Here is a 21,034-nt window from a genome sequence, read left to right as displayed (position 1 = left end):
GACGCACTGAAGAGGATGGATTATGGGAATGGTTGAGATGGAGGTGATGCTGTGCATTGCAGGGGACTTGGTAATTTTGGTTGGCGAACGAGGAATAGGGAGGGTCAAGTGCTGGTGGAGCTGGTGGCAAGGAAAGGGATGGCCTTAGCCGGTTCATTCTTTCAAAAACGGGAAAGCACAAGATTACCTATGGGAGTGGACAGCACAGAACAGAACTGGATTTGTGGTGGTGTTAAGGACGCAACAGCGGTGGATGGTTAAGGATTGCGAAGCAGTGGCGGGAGAGCATGTTACCACCCAGCACAAGCCTGTGGTGTTTATGGTGAGCAGGAAGGAAAGGAGAGAGGTCAAGAGCAGTGGCTGCAGCTTTTATTAGGTGGGGAAGTCGCCGTAGAGTACAAGGAGAGGATGAGGGTGAGGTTTGTGTAGCTTCACAAAGAAGCAGATGGTTTGGAGTAGTGAAAGAAGTACGGAGAGGAGAGGCATTTCAGAGAATTGCAGATGGGATCCTCAATGGAGGAGAAGTTTTCCTCAAAGGAGGAGGAGAAGGAGAAGTTTTAAATGGAGGAGAGGAGAAATGGAGGAGTAACCCTGCAGTCAAACATGGAGGAGAAGTTTTCCTCAATGGAGGAGGAGAAGGAGAAGTTTTAAATGGAGGAGAGGAGAATGGAGGAGTAACCCTGCAGTCAAAAAAGGAGGAGAAGTTTTGTGTGGAAGGAAATCAGGAAAGGGTGCATCGTCGAGGGATAGAAGCCAGGTATGGTTGATGGAGGAAGTAGCGAAGGCAGTTGGTGAAAAGAAGGTGGTTTAGAAAAGGATAGAGACAGTCAAGGTTACAGGGGGGAGGGGTGGGGGAGGGAGGCAGCCAGATGCTGGATTGCTGCACCTGTATGGGCAAAATAAGAAAGCACCAAGGAGAGCTCTGAATAATGCGAGAAATGATATGGAAGATGAGGTATATAACAAGTTGGAAGAGGATGGTGGGTAGAAGATAATCTATAAATTGGCATGTGGCAGGGATGGGGATAGTAAAGACATCAATGGTGGTGGGGGGCGTTGGTTAAGGATGGTGGCGGGGAGGCTGGTGACAGAGAAGGGGGCAGTACTGAAGGTGTAGCAAAGATATTTCAGGGAGCTGTTGAACTGGGAATAAAGCAGCAGTGATCTTGAGCTACCGAGTTATGTAGTGGGCAAAGTGGAGTTGCTGGAAATCATGGAGGAGGAGGTACGGACAGCATTGAAGAGGAGAAAGAATGGAAAAGCACGAGGCATTGATGAGATGTGGAAAGACATGATAATTGCAGCGGTAAAGGTTGGAGTCAGTTGGGTGAAGAGGCTGTTGAATGTGTGTTTGAGAGAGGGTTAAATTCAGGAGGATTGGAGGACAGGGTTTATTGTGCCGATATGGAATGGGAGGAGGGGAGGAATGTTCATGATCCGGGGAAGTACCGGGGCTTTACGCTCCGAAGTCGTGTAATGAAGGTACCGGGACGATATGCAAAAGTGTGGATATAGAGATCGGAGAAGAGCAGCAGGGGTATACAAAGGGTAGGAGGACGACGGATGGGATGGTCATGCTCAGACAGCTGGTAGAGAAAATGTTGGAACCGCAAGGTGAAATGGCATTGGGATTTGTGTACCTGGACAAGGCCTATGGCACTGTCCCAAGAGAGATGGTGATGGCGACACCGAGCTGGATGGGAGTGCCACAAGTTTAAGTTAGGTTGATTGAATGGATATACAAGGGAACAAAGGGAAGAGTTGTGGTTGATCCTGGGATGTCGGAGGAGTTCAATGTGAACATCGGTTTGAGGCAGGGAAGCGTTCTCAGCCCACTCCTGCTTATCATGGTGATGGTGCTGCTACGCAGGAAAGTAAACATGGAAAAAGTGCTGGGGAGGATATGAGGTGATGTCGGTTCAGCAGCAGAAGAAAGAAATGAATATCAGGTTACAGGGGAACGAGATCAAACAAGGAAATAGGTTTGAGTATCTGGGGGGAACAGTGACCGAAGATGGTAAGTCTTTTGGAGGAGGATCCAGGTTGGTACGAATGCATGTAGGAGGTGATTGGATTAATGTCAGACAGAAAGATATCAAGGAGATGGAAAGTAAAGGTTCTGATGTCGCGCATAACGCCGGCCTACCTTTACAGTCTGGACAAGGTGGCACTGAAAGACAACAACAGAGGCTCGAGAACAGCTTGGTCAGGAGGATTGTGGGAGTGAAGAGGGTGGATAGAAGGAGAATGGATGAACTGAGGGAGGAGATTGGTGTGCAGATGAACTTGATGGTGAGATTGGTGTGCAGATGAGCTTGATGGTGAGATTGGTGTGCAGATGAGCTTGATGGTGAGATTGGTGTGCAGATGAGCTTGATGGTGAGATTGGTGAAATGCGGCTGAGATGGGTTGGACATTTGGTGTGTATGGGGGAAGAGAGACATATGAGGAAAACTTTCATCATAAACAAACAAACAGATGGGGGTGAAAACCTAACCTCCATGGCGGAGGTAATAAATGCATCAGCATGGAAGAGATGATGAAGAAAGAAAGCAGAAATGATTGATGTAAGAGGAGGATGAGATTTGCCATTAATTAAGAAACCATTAAAAATGAACTTATCATTCAAAAGTGATTATTACGACCTGGCCCCTGGGTAAAGGGCTCGGAGTATGGCCTATTGTTCCATAGATCCTCGTTGGTGTATGTTAAAAGTTCAATGACGCAGAGATGAACATCTGAGTTTATTCAAACAACACAGTGACCGAACACGCAAGCCTCCGGCTGCAGGGCATCATCGAACACCTGACTCCGCCAACCCGGAAACGGAAACAGGTTTACATAATACGTCATGTGTAATACCAAAGGGTTTTGCAGTATCCAACAGTGTACTCGGGAGGTCAATCCATTCCCCGTGTGCGGGTGGTGCCGTAATATAAGCAGTCAGATGTGACCGATCGGAAGCCGTAGGTGGCTGAGGTAATGCCGGCTACACGAGATGTATTGTTCGAATGTGGGATGTTTTGAAAGTTCGAATGACCCATTAACTTGAGAAAAAAAGGAACTATGAATGGAGGTGAACAAGAAGCCTGAATTTTGGAAGGTAAACACGGATAGGCCTAAGGTTAGTGGAGGAACAAATCCTTCAACTCGAGTGGTTGTGGAGGGGTGAAAAATGGCGGGAAAAGCAAACACAGGAGGAGGTCACTCCGACCCATCATGGCCATGCCATCAGCACATTCCCAAGACCCATCATGGCCATGCCATCAGCACATTCCCAACAACACATGGACACAGCAGTATCCCTGTAACCACTTAGTATTACTTTCTTACATATACTGTATATGTGTATATATATATATTCATTGCCCTTGCACCAAAAATATTGGCACCCTTTTTTTTTTTTTTGTATACAAGATCGAGGCTCGTGAAAGAGCGAACATTAATCACACAGAAAGACAAACCGACACATAAAACATATAACATCGGGAGCGGTAGACAAGATGGGGAGAGAGAGGGAAGGACACAAACACAACATCTGAGAGCAGGGACCGAGAGACATGGAGACATTGAGAGATCTGTGGGAGGGAGAGGGCTTTGGGGGGAAGGCATGGGAAGGGGGTGGGGGGGGGGGTGGGAGAGGTATAAAACATATGCACACTGCCAGGACTTCCAGGAAAGAAGTTGGAATTTCAAACAAGGTGGATCTGGGGTGAATTAGTGGGGGTAGAAAAGATCAAGGTTTTGGATGGGGGAAGATAAGAGATAGTGGTGAACAGCTGTTTTAAAGACCTGGAGGGAGGAGTGGGATTGAAGAGAGTGAGGGAGTTTGTTCCAAACGCGGGAGAAAAGTGGAATGAAAGAGTGAAGGTGAGCAGAGAGCCGAGATTTCGGCAGTTTAACCATCAGAGGGTTGCTGGCAGATCTTGTGCGGCCTGTAGGAATATTTGGGGGACAGAGCACAGAGAGAGCTGGGGGAGCAAGGCCGGAGAGGAGTCGGTAGAAGACAGAAAGACCACCTACCTGCCTGCGGTGAGTGAGTGAAAGGCCCTCAGAGATAGCTTCATCGCGGGAGATTCCAATGATTCTGAAAGCTTTGGTTTCAACAGCGTGAAGCCGAGCTAGGTGTGAAGCAGGAGCACCGGCCCATAGGGGAGAACAGTATTCCATTGGCTGCGGATGAAAGCCTTGTATGTGGTGAGGAGCTCAGGTGTGCCTAGGAAGGACTTCACATGACGGAGGATGCCCAGTCGGCGACTGGCTCTGGAGGCCAGCTTGGAAATGTGGTTTTCCCAAGAAAGATCATGGCAGATAGTGAGACCCAAAAGCTTGAGCGACAGAACTTCTTGGAGAGGATTGTTGAGAAAGTAGATGGGAGGGTTGTCCAGTCGATCTTTTCGGAGAGACATAGTAAGAGTGTGAGATTTGTCAGGATTGAAAGACATGTTCCACTTGTTTGACCAGTCTGTGATTTTGTCCAGGTCTTCAGAGAGTGAGGAGGCTCCAGACTGCCGATCTGAGGGAAGAGGAATGGAGCGACAGAGAGTGGAGTCATCAGCAAAGAGATAGAGAGGATTTTCCAGAGAGTCGGAGAGATCATTGATGAAGACCAGAAAAAGCACAGGGCCCAGAACACTGCCTTGGGGAACTCCAGCCTGAACAGGAAGAGGAGATGAGAGAAACCCATTCAGGGCCACACGTTGACTACGACCAGAGAGGAAGTCCGCCAGCCATGTGTGGAGATTTCCATGGATACCATAGGAGGAGAGTTTGGTGAGCAGAGCTGGGTGCCAGGCCATATCAAAGGTACGTGATATGTCAAGGGAGACAGCTCTGATTTCCTGTTTGACATTGAGGACCTCCATCCATTGTTGAGACAGCAGAAGCAGCATGTCCAGAGTAGAGTGACCTGGTCTGAAACCAAATTGATGATCAGAGATCAAGCCATTGGAGAAGAGGAAAGATTTCATATCTGAAGCAATGATGGATTCCATGACTTTGCTGATAATTGGGAGCAGGCTGATTGGTCTGTAGTTGCAAGGATCTGTTTTTGCACCTTTTTGTGTAAAGCGGTAATGTTTGCTGATTTCCAGGATGCTGGCAGATGACCTTGAGCAAAAGATAGGGTGAAAAGAACAGAGAGAGGGTGAGATAGAGTGGCAGAGCAGGATTTTAGGACCCGTGGGCTGATGCCGTCTGGTCCAGTTGCAGAATCAGAGTCGAGGTTAGATAAAAACTTCACCTTGTCAGGAGAGGAGGGCACAGAGTCCAGGAGCAGTTGGGTTCGACTGGGAAAGGTGGGAACAGAGAGAGATGGGTTTGGGACACAAGATTTTGAGGCAAACACAGAGTTGAGGCATTCGGCTTTGTCACGTGCGATGTCAACTGTGTGGCCATTTGAGGTAAGGGAGGGGATGGAGGGGGAACAAACACCAGAAACGGATTTGACCAGACGCCACCAGGATTTGGAGGAAGGAGACAGGTTTGAGAGTTCATTCTTGAGTGTGGAGAGATAGTGCTTCCTGGCACTCCTGAGGGTAGACACACACTTGTTCCGTGCTTGGTGGAAGGAACTGAGATTGCCTTCAGTTGGATTAGCCTTCCAAGAGGCAAAGGCAAGTTGTTTCAGGGCAACTGCCTCACCACAAGATTCAGTGTACCATGGATGGGAGGAAGGGCAAGACAACTGAATACGAGATGGGATAAATCTGTGCATGAGAGAGATCAGTTTGCTTTGGAAGAATTCCCAGGAAGAATTGATGTCAGAGGCAGTGGAGATGGGAGACCAATCCAGACGATTGATGGCTGCTTGAAGACCGTGCCAGTCGGCCTGAGTGAAATGCCAGACTCGTCGCCGCTGAGGAGGCTCTCTGAGAATGGCCAGAGAGATGTCCACTTTGACAAGCACATGATCAGAAGAACCGATTGGAGCAGAAGAAGAGCAGCAGACATTAGCAGGGAAGTTTGTCATAACCAAGTCTGGAAGAGAAGATACTCCATTGACTGAGATCCGGGTCAGGAAATTGACAGATTGTGTCAATCCCAGTGAGTCACAGAAGTCCTTTGCTGAGGTGCCATGACTGGTGAGAAAGGAACCCACACCCAACCAGCTGGCATGATGACAGTTGAAGTCACCATATATGAGGAAGAGAGAGTTGGGATGAGTGGATAGAAGTTGGTCCATGTTGTCAGACAGTGAAATGTAAATGGAGTCATCATTGTTTGGAGGACGGTACAGAACACATATGAACAAAAGGTGGGAGCGGAGAGGAAGCCGTAGCCAAAGGTACTCCTGGGGGTGAGGAGGAGAGAGGGCAGTGCAAGGAGAGTGAGGAAGAGAGTTTTTGATAAAGATAGCCACCCCACCACCAGGACGAGGCTCAGGTCTATCATACCGGAGGAACGAGTAACCAGGAAGAGATATTAAGGAATCAGAGATTCTTGAAGGAGGAAAATCTCTGTTAAGCAGATCAAGTCTGGATTGTCAGAAGCAACCTGTATGGAGAGATCAGTCAGGTTTGAGCGAAGGCCCCGGATGTTTGAGGTCCATACCGTTAATAAAGAGAGAGGGGAGCATCAGGTACAGGACAGGGGAGGGGAGGAGTAGGGTAAGATGAAGGATGAGAGGGGGAGGTAGGGAGAGCAGTTGATAGTGTGTCAGAGATTACAGAAGTGTTCCAAGAAAGGGAAGGATGAGGAGGATGAAGGGTTTGATGGTGAAGGGATGACCTTGAAGGGACCCTTGCACTTTTTTCACATAACGTACCATTTATTCTAGAAAATTGTTGATATTAGATGATCTGTTGGTATCCACATATGTATTTCTGTGGTTTGCAGTGGAACAAAACATAAAAAGCTGAATATTTACTAAATCTTAGCTTATTCCAGACAGAAATCCTAAAATGGCCCAGGCAATATTATTGGCACCTTTTAGAAGTTGTTAGAAATAATTAGATTTCAAGCAGGTGATTCTCCTTTACTTTGGAATTGAACTCACTTGTGGTGAGTTACAGGTGCCTGCAATATAAAAATCACTCATTCAAGCAGTTTGAATGGAGAAAATGATTCATTCTGCTGTTTTGTGTCACTGTGTGCACCACAACGAGAATGGAGAAATGAAAGAAAACCAGAGAATTGTCTGAGGAGGTCAGACAGAAGATTGTAGGCAAGCAAGGACAATCTCAAGGCTACAAGTCCATCTCCAGAGACCTTGATGTTCCTGTGTCCACCATACGCAATGCTATCAGGAAGTTTAAGGCCCATGTCACTGGAGCCCAACCTCCCTGGACGTGACCGCAAGAGAAAACTTGATCGTAGATTTCAGCGAAGGATTGTTCGAATGGTGGAGAAAGCACCTCGATCAACTGCCAAACAGATTGAAGCTGACCTTCAGACACAATGTAGGACAGTTGCAACTCACACCATCCGTCAACAACTCAATGAAAGGGGTTCTTTGGTAGGAGACCCAGGAAGACCCCACTGCTAAGAAAGCCTGACTGGAGTTTACCAAAACACACCTGAACATGCGAAAATCCTTCTGGGAGAATGTGCTGTGGACAGATGAGACCAAATTAGAGGTTTTTCGGTAAATCACATCATCTCTATGTTTACAAAAAACAAAATGAAGACTTCAAAGAAAGGAACACCTTCCCTGCAGTCAAACATGGAGGAGGTTCAGTGATGTTTTGGGGTTGCTGTGCTGCCTCTGGCACTGGGTGCCTTGAATGTGTGCATGGCATCATGAAATCAGGAGATTACCAAGGCATTTTGGAGCGCAATGTTCAACCTCGTGTCATAAAGCTGGGTCTCCGTCGAAGGTCATGGGTCTCGCAGCAGGACAATGACCCCAAACACACTTTATAAAGCACCCAGGAATGGTTCAAGACAAAACGCTGGACTGTTCTGAAGTGGCCAGCAATGAGTCCAGATTTAAATCCAATTCAACACCTGTGGGGAGATCTGAAAACAGCAGTTGGGAGAAGGCACCCTTCAAATCTGGGAGAACTGGAGCAGTTTGCACAAGCAGAGTGGGCCAAACTGCCAGTAGAGAGGTGTAGGAAGCTCATTCATGGCTGTAGGAAGCGCTTGACTGCAGTTATTTTGTCCAAAGTCTGTGCTACCAAATATTAAGTCTGGGGTGTCAATAATTTTATCAATGCCATTTATTTTTATTTTCTGACTTAAAAGGATATATTAAGTTCTGAATGAAAAACAAAGGTTCTGTAATATTAACAGTGAAATGTATAATTGTGGAGACCAGATACTTTTGTCAATTTCAACTTCTTTTTTAGAGAAAATTGTGAGTTCTTTGAAAAAACTTATTATATATATATATATATATATATATATATATATATATATATATATATATATATATGTATATATATATATAATATATACATATATTGTTGCGGATCTCCTCGTCGGCCTTCTCCCCTTACCAAGGGGGGATTAGTCCCCTTGTCTTTTACTAGCTGACGGGATCGAGAGCTATGACGTTCCTTCCGGACGGCGTTAGGTCGGGTCGTAAGCCGAATTCTTATTACCTAATTACTAATTACTAACAATGCAGCGATTGGTACAAGTCCTGATAATCCTCACGAGGGCTTTGCATGCTGGCTTATATAGGAACGCCCAGCGAACTCTCTGGAACCTCTAGCCACACCGTTACCACACCCTTATCAGGTCATCTCACCTCAGCCCTGATTGGCTGGTGGCCCTTACCGTCCCCCCACTGCTGCCGTCTCAACCCTCGACGCTGCTCCAACCCCCACCCCCCCCCCCCCCTTTTCGGGCCTACCTCATGTTCCTTGACTTGTAAACAACCAAAGTGATGGAACAGATTGCCCAAAGGGGTAGATTTTGGAGGGTGGCCGCAAAATGAGAGGAACCTACTCTTATTTGTTTTACACAATGCAACTGATTACTAAGAGAAATGGCCTTATTCTACACAGACTAAGACATAACTAATGTTCTAAATGGGCCTACATGTTGCTTGGAACTAACTATGGGGTGCTACCTTTAACCTTTAATGATGTTACCTGTGTGCATTCTCAAAACTGCAACACTGCACCCCTCCATCGCCAGGCCCCGTCCCCGAGCCGAACCAAACACGTGAGAATGGCCGGCTTAAAGCAAGGGTTAGGACTACTTTTACAATTATGTGTGACACCCAGGTGTGGTTTTCCCTCTCCATTTAATCTACCACCCTGTGTGCGACAGTTTTACAACACTAAATATGTCCCACCTACTGCGTTGTGTACTATTCTAACAGACTCACGCCCACAATTAACCGAATTACGGAAAGGATTCGCAAACTATACATAGAGCCGGTGGGGAGCAAGTTATTTACAAGACTAACTAATTATTTACAATACTACATCCCAGGACCTGTTCTTTTGTGGGAAGAAAGTTGGAGAAATTTGAGAGTGAAGAAACACAGAATGCACTGCACCAATACACCATTACACCATTACACCAATATGCACGAAAAGAGCACAAAAATGCACAAAAATGCACAATCGTCCAAATGCACCACAATCATGACACCATCGCATTTTATAATCAATGATGCCTTGCTTGCTTGGCTGCTGGGCCGCTACATCTTCTTGCTTCGTCCTCGGTGTGCCGTAATAAACTTAAAGGTCTTCTTTCCTGACACACCAAAGGAAATAAATAAAAGGCACAAACCGTGTCCGTTTTATCGCAGGCCAGCAGGGCCAATAGGTGGTCCGACTGCATGGCATTGATGCCACTTTAGAACAGTGGTCCGCAAGTAAGATAATGTTGGCAGCAAAGGTCTGCCCCAGCAGAGGTGCCAGGCCACAGAACGTGTGGTCCATATGTGTATTGGTGCAGGCAGCAGGTAGCAGAGTGCAGCACAAAGGTGGCAACATGCCGCAGCTCCGCTCAAGGTCCCTGCACACTCCCCTCAACAAAAAGACGGGTCCATGGGTGGGGAGGAAAGACAAAAGCAGAGAGTTAAGCGAGGGCAAGGACGCAAGGGTACACATGAAAACAAGGCAATGCAACGCGAGGGGCACGGTGGGGCGAGCAGAACAGACTCGTCCCTACCGTTCGTCACCCCCCCCCCCCCCCATGTCAGCCTACACTACCATTACCCCGCCCCGTATTTACACTTTACAAATTCCGTCTCTACGTTCTGTCTCCCATATCCCCTCTAATCCAAATTTGTCTCCAATCCCTCCCAAGAAGGAAGGGATGGAATATCACACAATGTCACATATACGTCATGATGCGTCTTACATACCAAATATTTGCAAAACCTTGGTGTGGAGGCCTATCACCTCAGTGAGTGGATGCGGATGGTGCGAAGAGATTCTCATATCCTAACTATCCTTCTAATTACATTAACCAGTTACACTACCTGGGGTCTTGCCCTGCCAACTCAATTGGCCTCTTTACACTATGCAGTTCTAAAAACCAATTCCCATTGACCATCCATGTGGTGCTCTTCCAATTTGGAGTCTCACTCCCCCCATTTTTCAATACTGTGCCTTTACACAATTTCGGGGCTGGGTCATGTGGCTCTACCAGCAGGTCTACCTATCTGCGCACCACCGCCACTGAAGTCGCCACCCGAGCTTGCCTAGCTCCTGCGACTACCCTACGGTGTAGGCCCTCCTGGCCCTCTCACCCCACTAATGCCCTCTCTGGCATTGGGTTACCCGGTCCTCTCTTTGGATCCTCGGGCCCCACTGAACTCTACTCTGAACTCTAACTGGCTCCCAGAGCCTACCTGCGGCCTCACCTGGCCGACAGACTACTAGTGGTGGAGTGCCCATTTAACCATACTCACTAATTAAGCCCACACGCCCAGCCATTCCACTCACTCATGCACCAACCAAAGCAATACCTTGCTACTACACGTACCACAGGTGTCAATATCCAAACAATTTACCTAAACCCTCTTCCTAACTTTAAACTACCCTCCCTGGGTATACGTGAAGGGGTCCATCTCTCCCCCATTCACTCCTTCGCACCATGCACTCCACACCACTCATTCCACACTACTCACTCCACACCATTTATTCCACACTCTTGTTTTCCACTTCCACCCTATGCAAGTCCATTCACTCAACACCATTACACTTGTCTTCCATACACCATTCATACAGCACCTCTGGTGATTCCAAACCATTGCCTCATTTGCTCAGATTTTCCCACGCACCAATTCCTCATTTCACAAACCATACCACATACAGTGACTCACATTCAATTCCTCATTTAAACGATACTACAAACACACTGCATCATCTAACTAACTACTTCCCCTACAACTTGTGCTTCCCGTCAGCCCTTACACTACGCACATCCCTCGTCATTATCATCTATCTAATCTACAACGTCCCCTCTACCTGTACCAATGTCACTACTTAAATCTTAGGTCTCCTATGGTTACTCTAGATCGCTAACAATTATCCTAGCCCTCCCTGGCTAGTTCTCACTGCCAAACCCATAAACTATTGCTCCTCTGCCCCCAGTGTGAGGAATGGTAGGACTACCACTCCTCTACACTGGGCACCATTCCCCATCACTATCGCCATTAGTCCACTACACTTGAGCCTCTTCGGTGCGGCGATACATTTTTGCCACAGCTCGGCTTTGAAAAGCCGAGCAATGCATGCAGGTGGTTGGTCTACTGTAGGTTGGGTCCATCCGGCATTTCGATTCAGGGGAGGAGGTTTTGTTGGCCCCAGGTTCCAGGCACCATCCCTGCGCAAAGCTTTTCGGCCCCATGTAGTCCTTGAGCCAGACCAAAAGTAATGCTCCGGCGGGGGGAGTAATTCTCATTATGATTTTCCATTAGACCAATGTCTCAAGTGTCAGAAAAGGTGTGATGGACATCTGAGAACGGTAGCTTAGTGCCCGGATGGACGCCATCTTTGAAACCACCCAGCTCGAAAATGCCCATTTGGTGGGGTACATTGTTGCACGTGTATCTGGACTTCTATACTAGCTATCGATGTGCGGTTGACGACTAAATATACGTCCGATGTGTACCGTCTAAATAAAAAATAATATGAAGCATTTTGTTTTAGATTAATTATTATAAAAATCAATTATCGAAAAAAAATCATATATTTTTCAATATTTTATTATTAGACTTGTACTTTTTTTAGTGAAACAACACTGGTATGATTTTCCAAATTATGCATTGTGCTACACCGTTTATCTGTCTATAAAAATAACTCAAAAACTAAAACATATCATCCACCACGAGTTTACAACAAATAAATGTAAAGAGGCATAAAATGACTTAGGCCGCCACTGGCATTATCTATTCTGGCGATAACGCAAGTTAGGAATGTCGTACGGAGAGGATTTTAACACCATACGATATCTAATAAGCAGGCGGAAATTGTTACATAGGAAATCTGCACTTTGGTGGCCATCTTGGATTTCAAAATGGCCGCCAATTATATTAATTATTCATTACTAGAGTTTGGAAAGACGTATGGAGCTGATTTTAACACCATACGATGTATATTCCTAATAAGCAAGCGGAGGTATCATTGAACATGTCATGTTTTAGTCAAATAACACCGGTATGATCTTCCAAATTATACATTTTGCTAAACCGTTTATCTGTCTATAAAGATTTTCAGGCAATTTGGCCTGCATTATAATAGAGAACAACATATGCTATACAATATACAGTGCACACAAAGTTAATCATCAGAGTCGCCATCAGAGTCATTGGCATCCTGAGCCACGATAGCATCATCCTGCACCATGTTGGAGCATCCCTGCAGCTTACACACAACAGTGCACTTCAACCCATTCAGTATGCAGGAGCAATCTGACGGTCGACACGTCCTTCTGCATGTGCATGAGATGAGATTCAAGACGACATCTGGAGCTGGTAGACCCGCCATCCATCGGATTGTGAGCGAACCGCCATCATCGAGTTCCCAACCATGTCCTGCTGATGGTGTTGGGACGTCTGGTAGGTTTTCAAGGCTGCGTCGCCAGATAGCCGCCTGATAGTTGGCCCTAAGCGTATGCTGCATCAAGGAGTCTTCACAAGGCGGCAATTGTCCAGATTCGATCTGGCCCTTCTTTGCACAGAACATGTGATAACGGAGCGAATTAACACCGACGATCTTCGTGTTCTTGGCGTACAGCTGACACGTGAAGGCCTGAATGCTATTGAAGACGTCTGTTGGTACATTCCACGAAGATCCCAGATCTGTGAATGCTTGAAGATACAGCTCATTCGCTTGCACAAGCTTCAAAGCCTTTATCTTTCCTTGGCTAGCCAGAGCACTCACAGTGTCACACCCGCTCCATGCATGAAGCCCTGGCAATGCACTGCAAACTCCAGACCCCAATACCGCAGCCAACTTTCCAACGTCGATCATTCTGACTCGAACCTTTGTTCCTCGTCTGATGAAGAGCTGATTATCGATGGTTCTGCTGAGATGAAGACTGATGATCAGAACGTCGGTGTCATCTGCCACTAAGATGATCGTCTTGTAGTGGGTAGCGGCGTGCTTTGCGTGGAGAAACATACGCGTGTCTGCTTCCTCGTGGCTACATTCGAGTGCTTGCACCAACTTCCACCTATCGCGGGTCAGTACCAGACATTTTTCACCACAGGTGACATACAGTGTTCTGTTGCCTAGCTTTTCGCGATTTGTTTCATGTTTCCACGACTCCGCCAGAAACACAACCAGTTTCTCCTTTGTCTGGCTGCAAGCAAGGAGACGCCGCCAGTTCATGATTTTGTGTGCGGGTCTGATCTCGCTGAAACTGATGCCTTCATTTGAACCGCGGTTCACACGCTCAGCTGCTTTGATGGATTCTTCTGTGTATGTGTCAAAGACAACATCGATGCGCTCACTGCCTTGACCAGCGTGAAGCGCTGCAGCAAGGATGCGGTCAGATAGTTCTTCGAACGTGTCGTTCTCGCCATGCATCTTTTGTATGAGAGCCATCGCATCAATTAATTGTTGCACTTCGCTTGTCAACGTTCTCGGCTGGTTCCACAAGACCTTCCATGTGTTTCGCAAGTGCAGCTTTGTTCGTTTTTTTCATTGACCCATCAACGTTTGCCAAAGACCATGGTAACGGCCCTAGTGGGTGACAAAGGACAAGTTGCATGTCGAGGTTCCTTGTCTTGGCGATGAGTATCATGGTGGCAAACAGTTGTCTGTCAGCTCTCAGGACGATCTCCTTGTTTGTGCCCTTCACAACTTTCTGCTTGATCTTACCAAAGGTCTTCAAGTTTAGCTTGTTCAATGTGTCATGAAAGCCTGTTCCCTCTTCAAGACGTTTCTGGAAGCTTTGATACGCCGCTTCCCCCTTTTGCAGGGTGTTTTGCAGCGAAGACAACTGTTTCACGGGTACGACTGCCTTTTATGAATTTTGAAGCACGCTGGCAAAAAATGCATTTATCATCGTAGACCGTTGAAGTTGATCCTGTCTCTTCCCGTGATGATCGCCGTCGCACCGCATCGCCAGTATCAACTGAAGAACTTCTAGCTGCATTGGTCAAAGTAGCTAGGTGGTTTTTGTGAGTGAAGTCTGATCTACAAGCCCTATGGTATAATATTGGAATATTAGGAAGTTCAACTGCGCCTTCTTGGACTAGCTTTAGAATTGGATAAAAGTTTCTAACTGCGGCTGCGTCACACAATGTCTTCCAAGAACTGTTGCCGGCTGCCTTGCTTAGTTCAGAGAGTGGCGACTTCTTGCTGCACAGGATGCACGTTCCGGACTCAGGTTCAATCTTCGCCCGTTTCGCCTCGACACCGGCCATCTCAGCTGAAAGAACAAAAAGACTGACGTTAGATTACTCCGATATCCGAAAAGCTCGCCAGCTTACATAGACATACTCATCCAAGTCAGTGAACATGTTAGATGGCGCCACAATACAACTCTATAATAGAGTTGTATGTGGCGCCATCTAACATGTTCACTTTTAGTTCTTAAGCCACCCACCCCCCCCCCCCCCCCCTCAGAAATTAATCAGGTCACCGCAACAAATCTCAGACTGAGATATAGAATATAGAATATAGATATAGAATAGACTGACGTCACTTTCGGCACTGGGTTCTGTGGGTTGATTATCGGCGGGAAATTCCAACTGACATAGTTTCGGTTTGTGGAAAGTGCATGCCTTTTCATATATTTTTTGTGTAAACTCGTGGTGGATGATATGTTTTAGTTTTTGAGTTATTTTTATAGACAGATAAACGGTGTAGCACAATGCATAATTTGGAAAATCATACCAGTGTTGTTTCACTAAAAAAAGTACAAGTCTAATAATAAAATATTGAAAAATATATGATTTTTTTTCGATAATTGATTTTTATAATAATTAATCTAAAACAAAATGCTTCATATTATTTTTTATTTAGACGGTACACATCGGACGTATATTTAGTCGTCAACCGCACATCGATAGCTAGTATAGAAGTCCAGATACACGTGCAACAATGTACCCCACCAAATGGGCATTTTCGAGCTGGGTGGTTTCAAAGATGGCGTCCATCCGGGCACTAAGCTACCGTTCTCAGATGTCCATCACACCTTTTCTGACACTTGAGACATTGGTCTAATGGAAAATCATAATGAGAATTACTCCCCCCGCCGGAGCATTCACTTCAAAATATGGCCAGTTGGCTCAAGGACTACCTTGGCGCAATGACCCAGCCTGCCCCGGTCGGAGCGCCACGACCGCAAGGGTGTGCAGCTCCGACCCCTCCTACCTCCCCTCAAACTGTGCCGTTCACTTTTACGACGCGGCACCGACCATACAGGGCGGGGCCCGGCACGAATCGTGCACGCTTCCGCGGCAACGATCCCTGCCGGTCCCCGCAGCACACAAAGCGCACCACGCACCGAGAGCTCGCGTCGGCTATCTGTCGCCCTAAACGCTGCCCCGGTCTGCGTCAATGCCCGAGTTGCACTCTCACACCCACAAGCGACCCACTCCTCTCTCGCACACCGATGCGCCCCTGCGCCTCCCATACACTCCATGCATTCTATTACTGCACTTTCCTGTGCACACTCTTCTCCTGCATACTCCGCTGCACACCACTCAGGCACACTCATGCCGCTTGCACACTCCGTTACGCACTCCTCTTCAACACACTCTCCCCACTCACATTCTGTCATACACTCCCGCTCCGGCGCACACTTTTCTCTCACACACGTGCTACTCGCTTTCACACAGTGCACCACAGACCTTCCACAAGCGCCCGGGTTACGTCTCGATCCCAAGCGCGTGAAAAATCTTTTCGCGCCAAACACTTTCGCGCCAAACCTTTTCGCGCCATATACTCTCCTACTCACCTTGGCGCTTCCTCTTTGCTTCTCCACCACCTGCAAACTTCCATTGGGGTTAGGCAGCACGACATCACGATGCGAACACGGACTTTGGGTGCATTGCATTTCTTTCTTCGACGATACATTTTCTTTTCCTGCTGTCTCTGCAACCCCAATTTTGATTATAATTTCCTTTCCCTCGACGACCGCTAGTGCCAATAAAATTTGCTTTTCCAATTCAGCGGCCGTCGGGTTTTTCACACCCCGTGTCGCTATTTCTACCCCAGTCATTTTAACTACACCTCGCTCAGGCTCGCTTCCCACGTGCTTCTCGCATCGCGCTACCTCGTCGCGTACTTTTGCGACTTTCCCGCTCGACCTGCGGTCTATGTCCTCCCGCATTTTTTTTATTTGGCCACCCACTTCCTTCAATTGGCCCCCTATTTTGCTTTCCAATTTATCACCCATTTCCCTCAATTTATTCTCCTGGGTGCCCATTATTTCTTTCATTTCGCCCCCTATTTCGTTTTTCAACCCCATTAACCCATCTTTTATCTCCTTGGTGGATTTCTCGCTCATCTTTTCCATATACCCCATCATTTGTGCCATAAGAAGGCCCACATCTATTGGCACTGCGGGCTCGGCTGTCGTGGCCATGTGCGAGGCGCCGCCATTTTGTTCCTCTCCTGCCACCTTCCCCCCACCAATATCCTCCTCCATCGCCAAGTGTCCCACTTCTTCCTGGGGGTCCTGGGTTGATTCTAACCCCTCCTCTACTCCATCATTTTCCCCCACCGGCATCCGACCGCCTTGGCTATCCATGGCACGATTTTCAATTTGTATTTTAAATAAATTTCGGTCCACTTGTAATTTGGAGTGCGTTAAGCGCACTTTGGGTCCAATACAAACTCCTGACACCAATTGTTGAGGCCAATATGCACAATTGGTGTCCAAAATTTGGTCTAAAAAATTTAGTCCCAGTTTCCAAATCCCACTCCTGACACCAATTGTTGCGGATCTCCTCGTCGGCCTTATCCCCTTACCAAGGGGGGATTAGTCCCCTTGTCTTTTACTAGCCGACGGGATCCAGAGTGATGACGTTCCTCCCGGACGGCGTTAGGTAGGGTCGTAAGCCGAATTCTTATTACCTAATTACTAACGCCATGAACGCCACCCAGGAATTACTAATGCCACTAACGCCGCCCAGGAAGCAAGGAAATAACTCCCACCCGAATCAGGAGATTGATGGAAATGCCGAGCGGCTAGCGATCCGCGATCTGAGCCGTTATCAAGGACTAAACGCGATTCTAAGCGGTTCCGAATCGTGCCATGTTTACCCAATGGGGAAATCACTAAAACGGTCGAACCAAGAGGAAAAAGAATAACAAGTAATTTATTACACAATGTACAGTGAAGAAGAAGAAGCAGAATACACAGTGCAGCCTTAATACAGTCTTACTTATCCCAGGACATGGGCCCGCTTCACACTCAGTCACACTCTCAGACTCACTCACACGGGGTTTGTAGATGGTCAGGCGATGAGGGTCCAGGGATGGCGTCCAAAGCTCGTCCTCCGGGTCCCCGACTCGTACCGCGAAGAAGGTTGTAGGATCGGTTCGTTGGCGCGAATCGGACAATTACGGGGGGAAAACGGTAAGCTGGGCTAGGCAGTTACTCCGCGGCTCACGGCCGCGTACGTAATAGAAATACCGGCGCTATTTGCGCTCTCAGTATAGTCAATGGAAAAGCGCCTTACACAATGCGCTCTCCCAGCAAGTCCAAAGCCAAATCCTCAACGAGGGCTCTTCTCATACAGGGCTTTATCCCAACCAATCCTTCTCAACGAGTCCTTTAACCCAGGGCGATCTCCAATAAGTCCTTTCTCCAACAACCTTCCCCAACGAGTCCTTGCAATCAGTCAGTATAACAGCGCCTCTCCCAACCAGTCCTCAACAATGCAGCGATTGGTACAAGTCCTGATAATCCTCACGAGGGCTTTGCATGCTGGCTCATATAGGAACGCCCAGCGAACTCTCTGGAACCTCTAGCCACACCCTTACCACGCCCTTATCAGGCCATCTCACCTCACCCCTGATTGGCTGGTGGCCATTACCGTCCCCCCACTGCTGCCATCTCAACCCTCGACGCCGCTCCAACCCCCCCCCCCCCGCCTTTTTGGGCGTACCTCGTGTTCCTTGACTTGTGACCAACCAAAGTGATGGAACAGATTGCCCAACGGGGTATATTTCGGAGGGTGGCCGCAAAATGAGAGGAACCTACTCTTATTTGTTTTACACAACGCAGTGATTACTAAGGGAAATGGCCTTATTCTACACAGACTAAGACTTAACTAATGTTCTAAATGGGCCTACGTGTTGCTTGTGAACTAACTATGGGGTGCTACCTTTAACCTTTAATTATGTTACCTGTGTGCATTCTCAAAACTGCAACAATATATTTTCTTCTAATCGTTTATATATTTTTATTTATTACTTGCAAAATTGAAGATTTTTCAAGTGTATTGGTCGGTTGACTGTTATTCTGTCTGTATGTTGAGGCATTTAACTAATGAACATCAAAATGAGAATCCATTGCCTTATTCATCCCTTTCTCCACCGAACCTCAGATTGATGCCGTCTCTCTGTTTCTGCTCTACCTGGTGGAAATGATCTCCTCTGGCCTGCAGATCATCTACAGCACGGATGAGGTACACAACAACATTAATATTGTTATGTTTATTGAGTAGGGAGAAGTTACTGATTCAAGGCCCTTAACACCGTGTGTCGAGGTAGATTTTAGGATTTCTTTGCACATGCACTACGTGTATGTGATTAGGGATAAGATGTCAATTACTACATTGTTTGAGGTCAGTGCTGTTCAAAATAGTGGTTAGTGAGAGTAAAGCATTCTGGTTTGGTGCCCTCCCACCATGTCTCGAACCAAACGGAAGTGTGAATGTCGTTGGATGCAAAGGTCCACCTGCACAGAGGCAGACATTTTCGTGGTTCTGCGAGGTCAGAGAAGACTGTCTGCAGTGCAGGGCCACGACTTGTTGCGAGCGCCCTGGCTTAATACTGCTGTAATTCTCGGCACGGCCACTCATTGGCTGATGGGGTCGAGCGGGACCTCCTTTGGGAGGAAGGTGCGAGTGGGGTGGGAAGGAGGAGATGGCGAGGCTTAAGTACACTGAGCCCGCCCCAGAGGTCATGGTCAAGATGAAGCCTCTCACATTGGACTGTTTTCTCCTGACTGCGCTCCTGCCGGGATCCGATCATCTCCATCTCTGCTGGGTCATGGAGCTCTTCACGCTGTTGTCTGCCATGCTTCACTCTTCTTCTCATTGACTTTGTTTTATCTTCCTTATGTGCTCCAGGTGTTTTTCATTCTTACCTAGACTGAGGTTCTCACTTTTTCAATAAAATAACTACTGGCGTGATTTCTGCAATACAGTCCATGGCCAAGACAGAAAGGCTAGAAAGGTCTCTTCAATGGGTATTGCACAACATCCAAGGGTGGTACTGATTGGGATTAGGTCAGGACACTGTGATGAACCACTCGAGATTTTCAACTTTGTTTTCCTTGATCCCAAGGGTGGTCTGATTGGGATTAGGTCAGGACACTGTGCTGAACCACTCGAGATTTTCAACTTTGTTTCCTTGATCCCAAAGGTGGTCTGATTGGGATTAGGTCGGGACACTGTGCTGAACCACTCGAGATTTTCAACTTTGTTTTCCTTGATCCCAAGGGTGGTCTGATTGGGATTAGGTCGGGACACTGTGCTGATCCACGAGAGATTTTCAACTTTGTTTTCCTTGATCCCAAGGGTGGTCTGATTGGGATTAGGTCGGGACACTGTGATGAACCACTCGAGATTTTCAACTTTGTTTTCCTTGATCCCAAAGGTGGTCTGATTGGGATTAGGTCAGGACACTGTGCTGAACCACTCGAGATTTTCAACTTTGTTTTCCTTGATCCCAAGGGTGGTCTGATTGGGATTAGGTCAGGACACTGTGATGAATCACTCGAGATTTTCAACTTTGTTTTCCTTGATCCCAAGGGTGGTCTGATTGGGATTAGGTCAGGACACTGTGCTGAACCACTGGAGATTTTCAACTTTGTTTTCCTTGATCCCAAAGGTGGTCTGATTGGGATTAGGTCGGGACACTGTGCTGAACCACTCGAGATTTTCAACTTTGTTTTCCTTGATCCCAAGGGTGGTCTGATTGGGATTAGGTCGGGACACTGTGCTGATCCACGAGAGATTTTCAACTTTGTTTTCCTTGATCCCAAGGGTGGTCTGATTGGGATTAGGTCGGGACACTGTGATGAACCACTCGAGATTTTCAACTTTGTTTTCCTTGATCCCAAAGGTGGTCTGATTGGGATTAGGTCAGGACACTGTGCTGAACCACTCGAGATTTTCAACTTTGTTTTCCTTGATCCCAAGGGTGGTCTGATTGGGATTAGGTCAGGACACTGTGCTGAACCACTCGAGATTTTCAACTTTGTTTCCTTGATCCCAAAGGTGGTCTGATTGGGATTAGGTCAGGACACTGTGATGAACCACTCGAGATTTTCAACTTTGTTTCCTTGATCCCAAAGGTGGTCTGATTGGGATTAGTTCGGGACACTGTGCTGATCCACGAGAGATTTTCAACTTTGTTTCCTTGATCCTAAAGGTGGTCTGATTGGGATTAGGTCAGGACACTGTGATGAACCACTCGAGATTTTCAACTTT

At 47.1% G+C, this 21,034-nt stretch overlaps 1 protein-coding gene across 4 annotated transcripts in view; it reads left to right on the top strand.

Annotated features, from left to right (window-relative positions):
- The window catches only part of LOC137434832 (phosphorylase b kinase regulatory subunit beta-like), a 335,447-nt gene that overhangs the window by 119,571 nt on the left and 194,842 nt on the right, over positions 1-21,034 (top strand). For all 4 annotated transcript variants that reach the window (XM_078785025.1, XM_078785024.1, XM_078785027.1 and 1 more), the window contains one exon: positions 18,923-19,003. In XM_078785025.1, the coding sequence (XP_078641151.1) occupies positions 18,923-19,003 (81 nt within the window). The remainder of the gene's footprint in view (positions 1-18,922; positions 19,004-21,034) is intronic.

Source organism: Myxine glutinosa, chromosome 9 (assembly GCF_964187855.1).
Source record: "Myxine glutinosa chromosome 9, kmMyxGlut1.1, whole genome shotgun sequence".
NCBI lineage: Eukaryota > Metazoa > Chordata > Myxini > Myxiniformes > Myxinidae > Myxine > Myxine glutinosa.
This window is presented reverse-complemented; position numbering and strand designations above follow the sequence as displayed.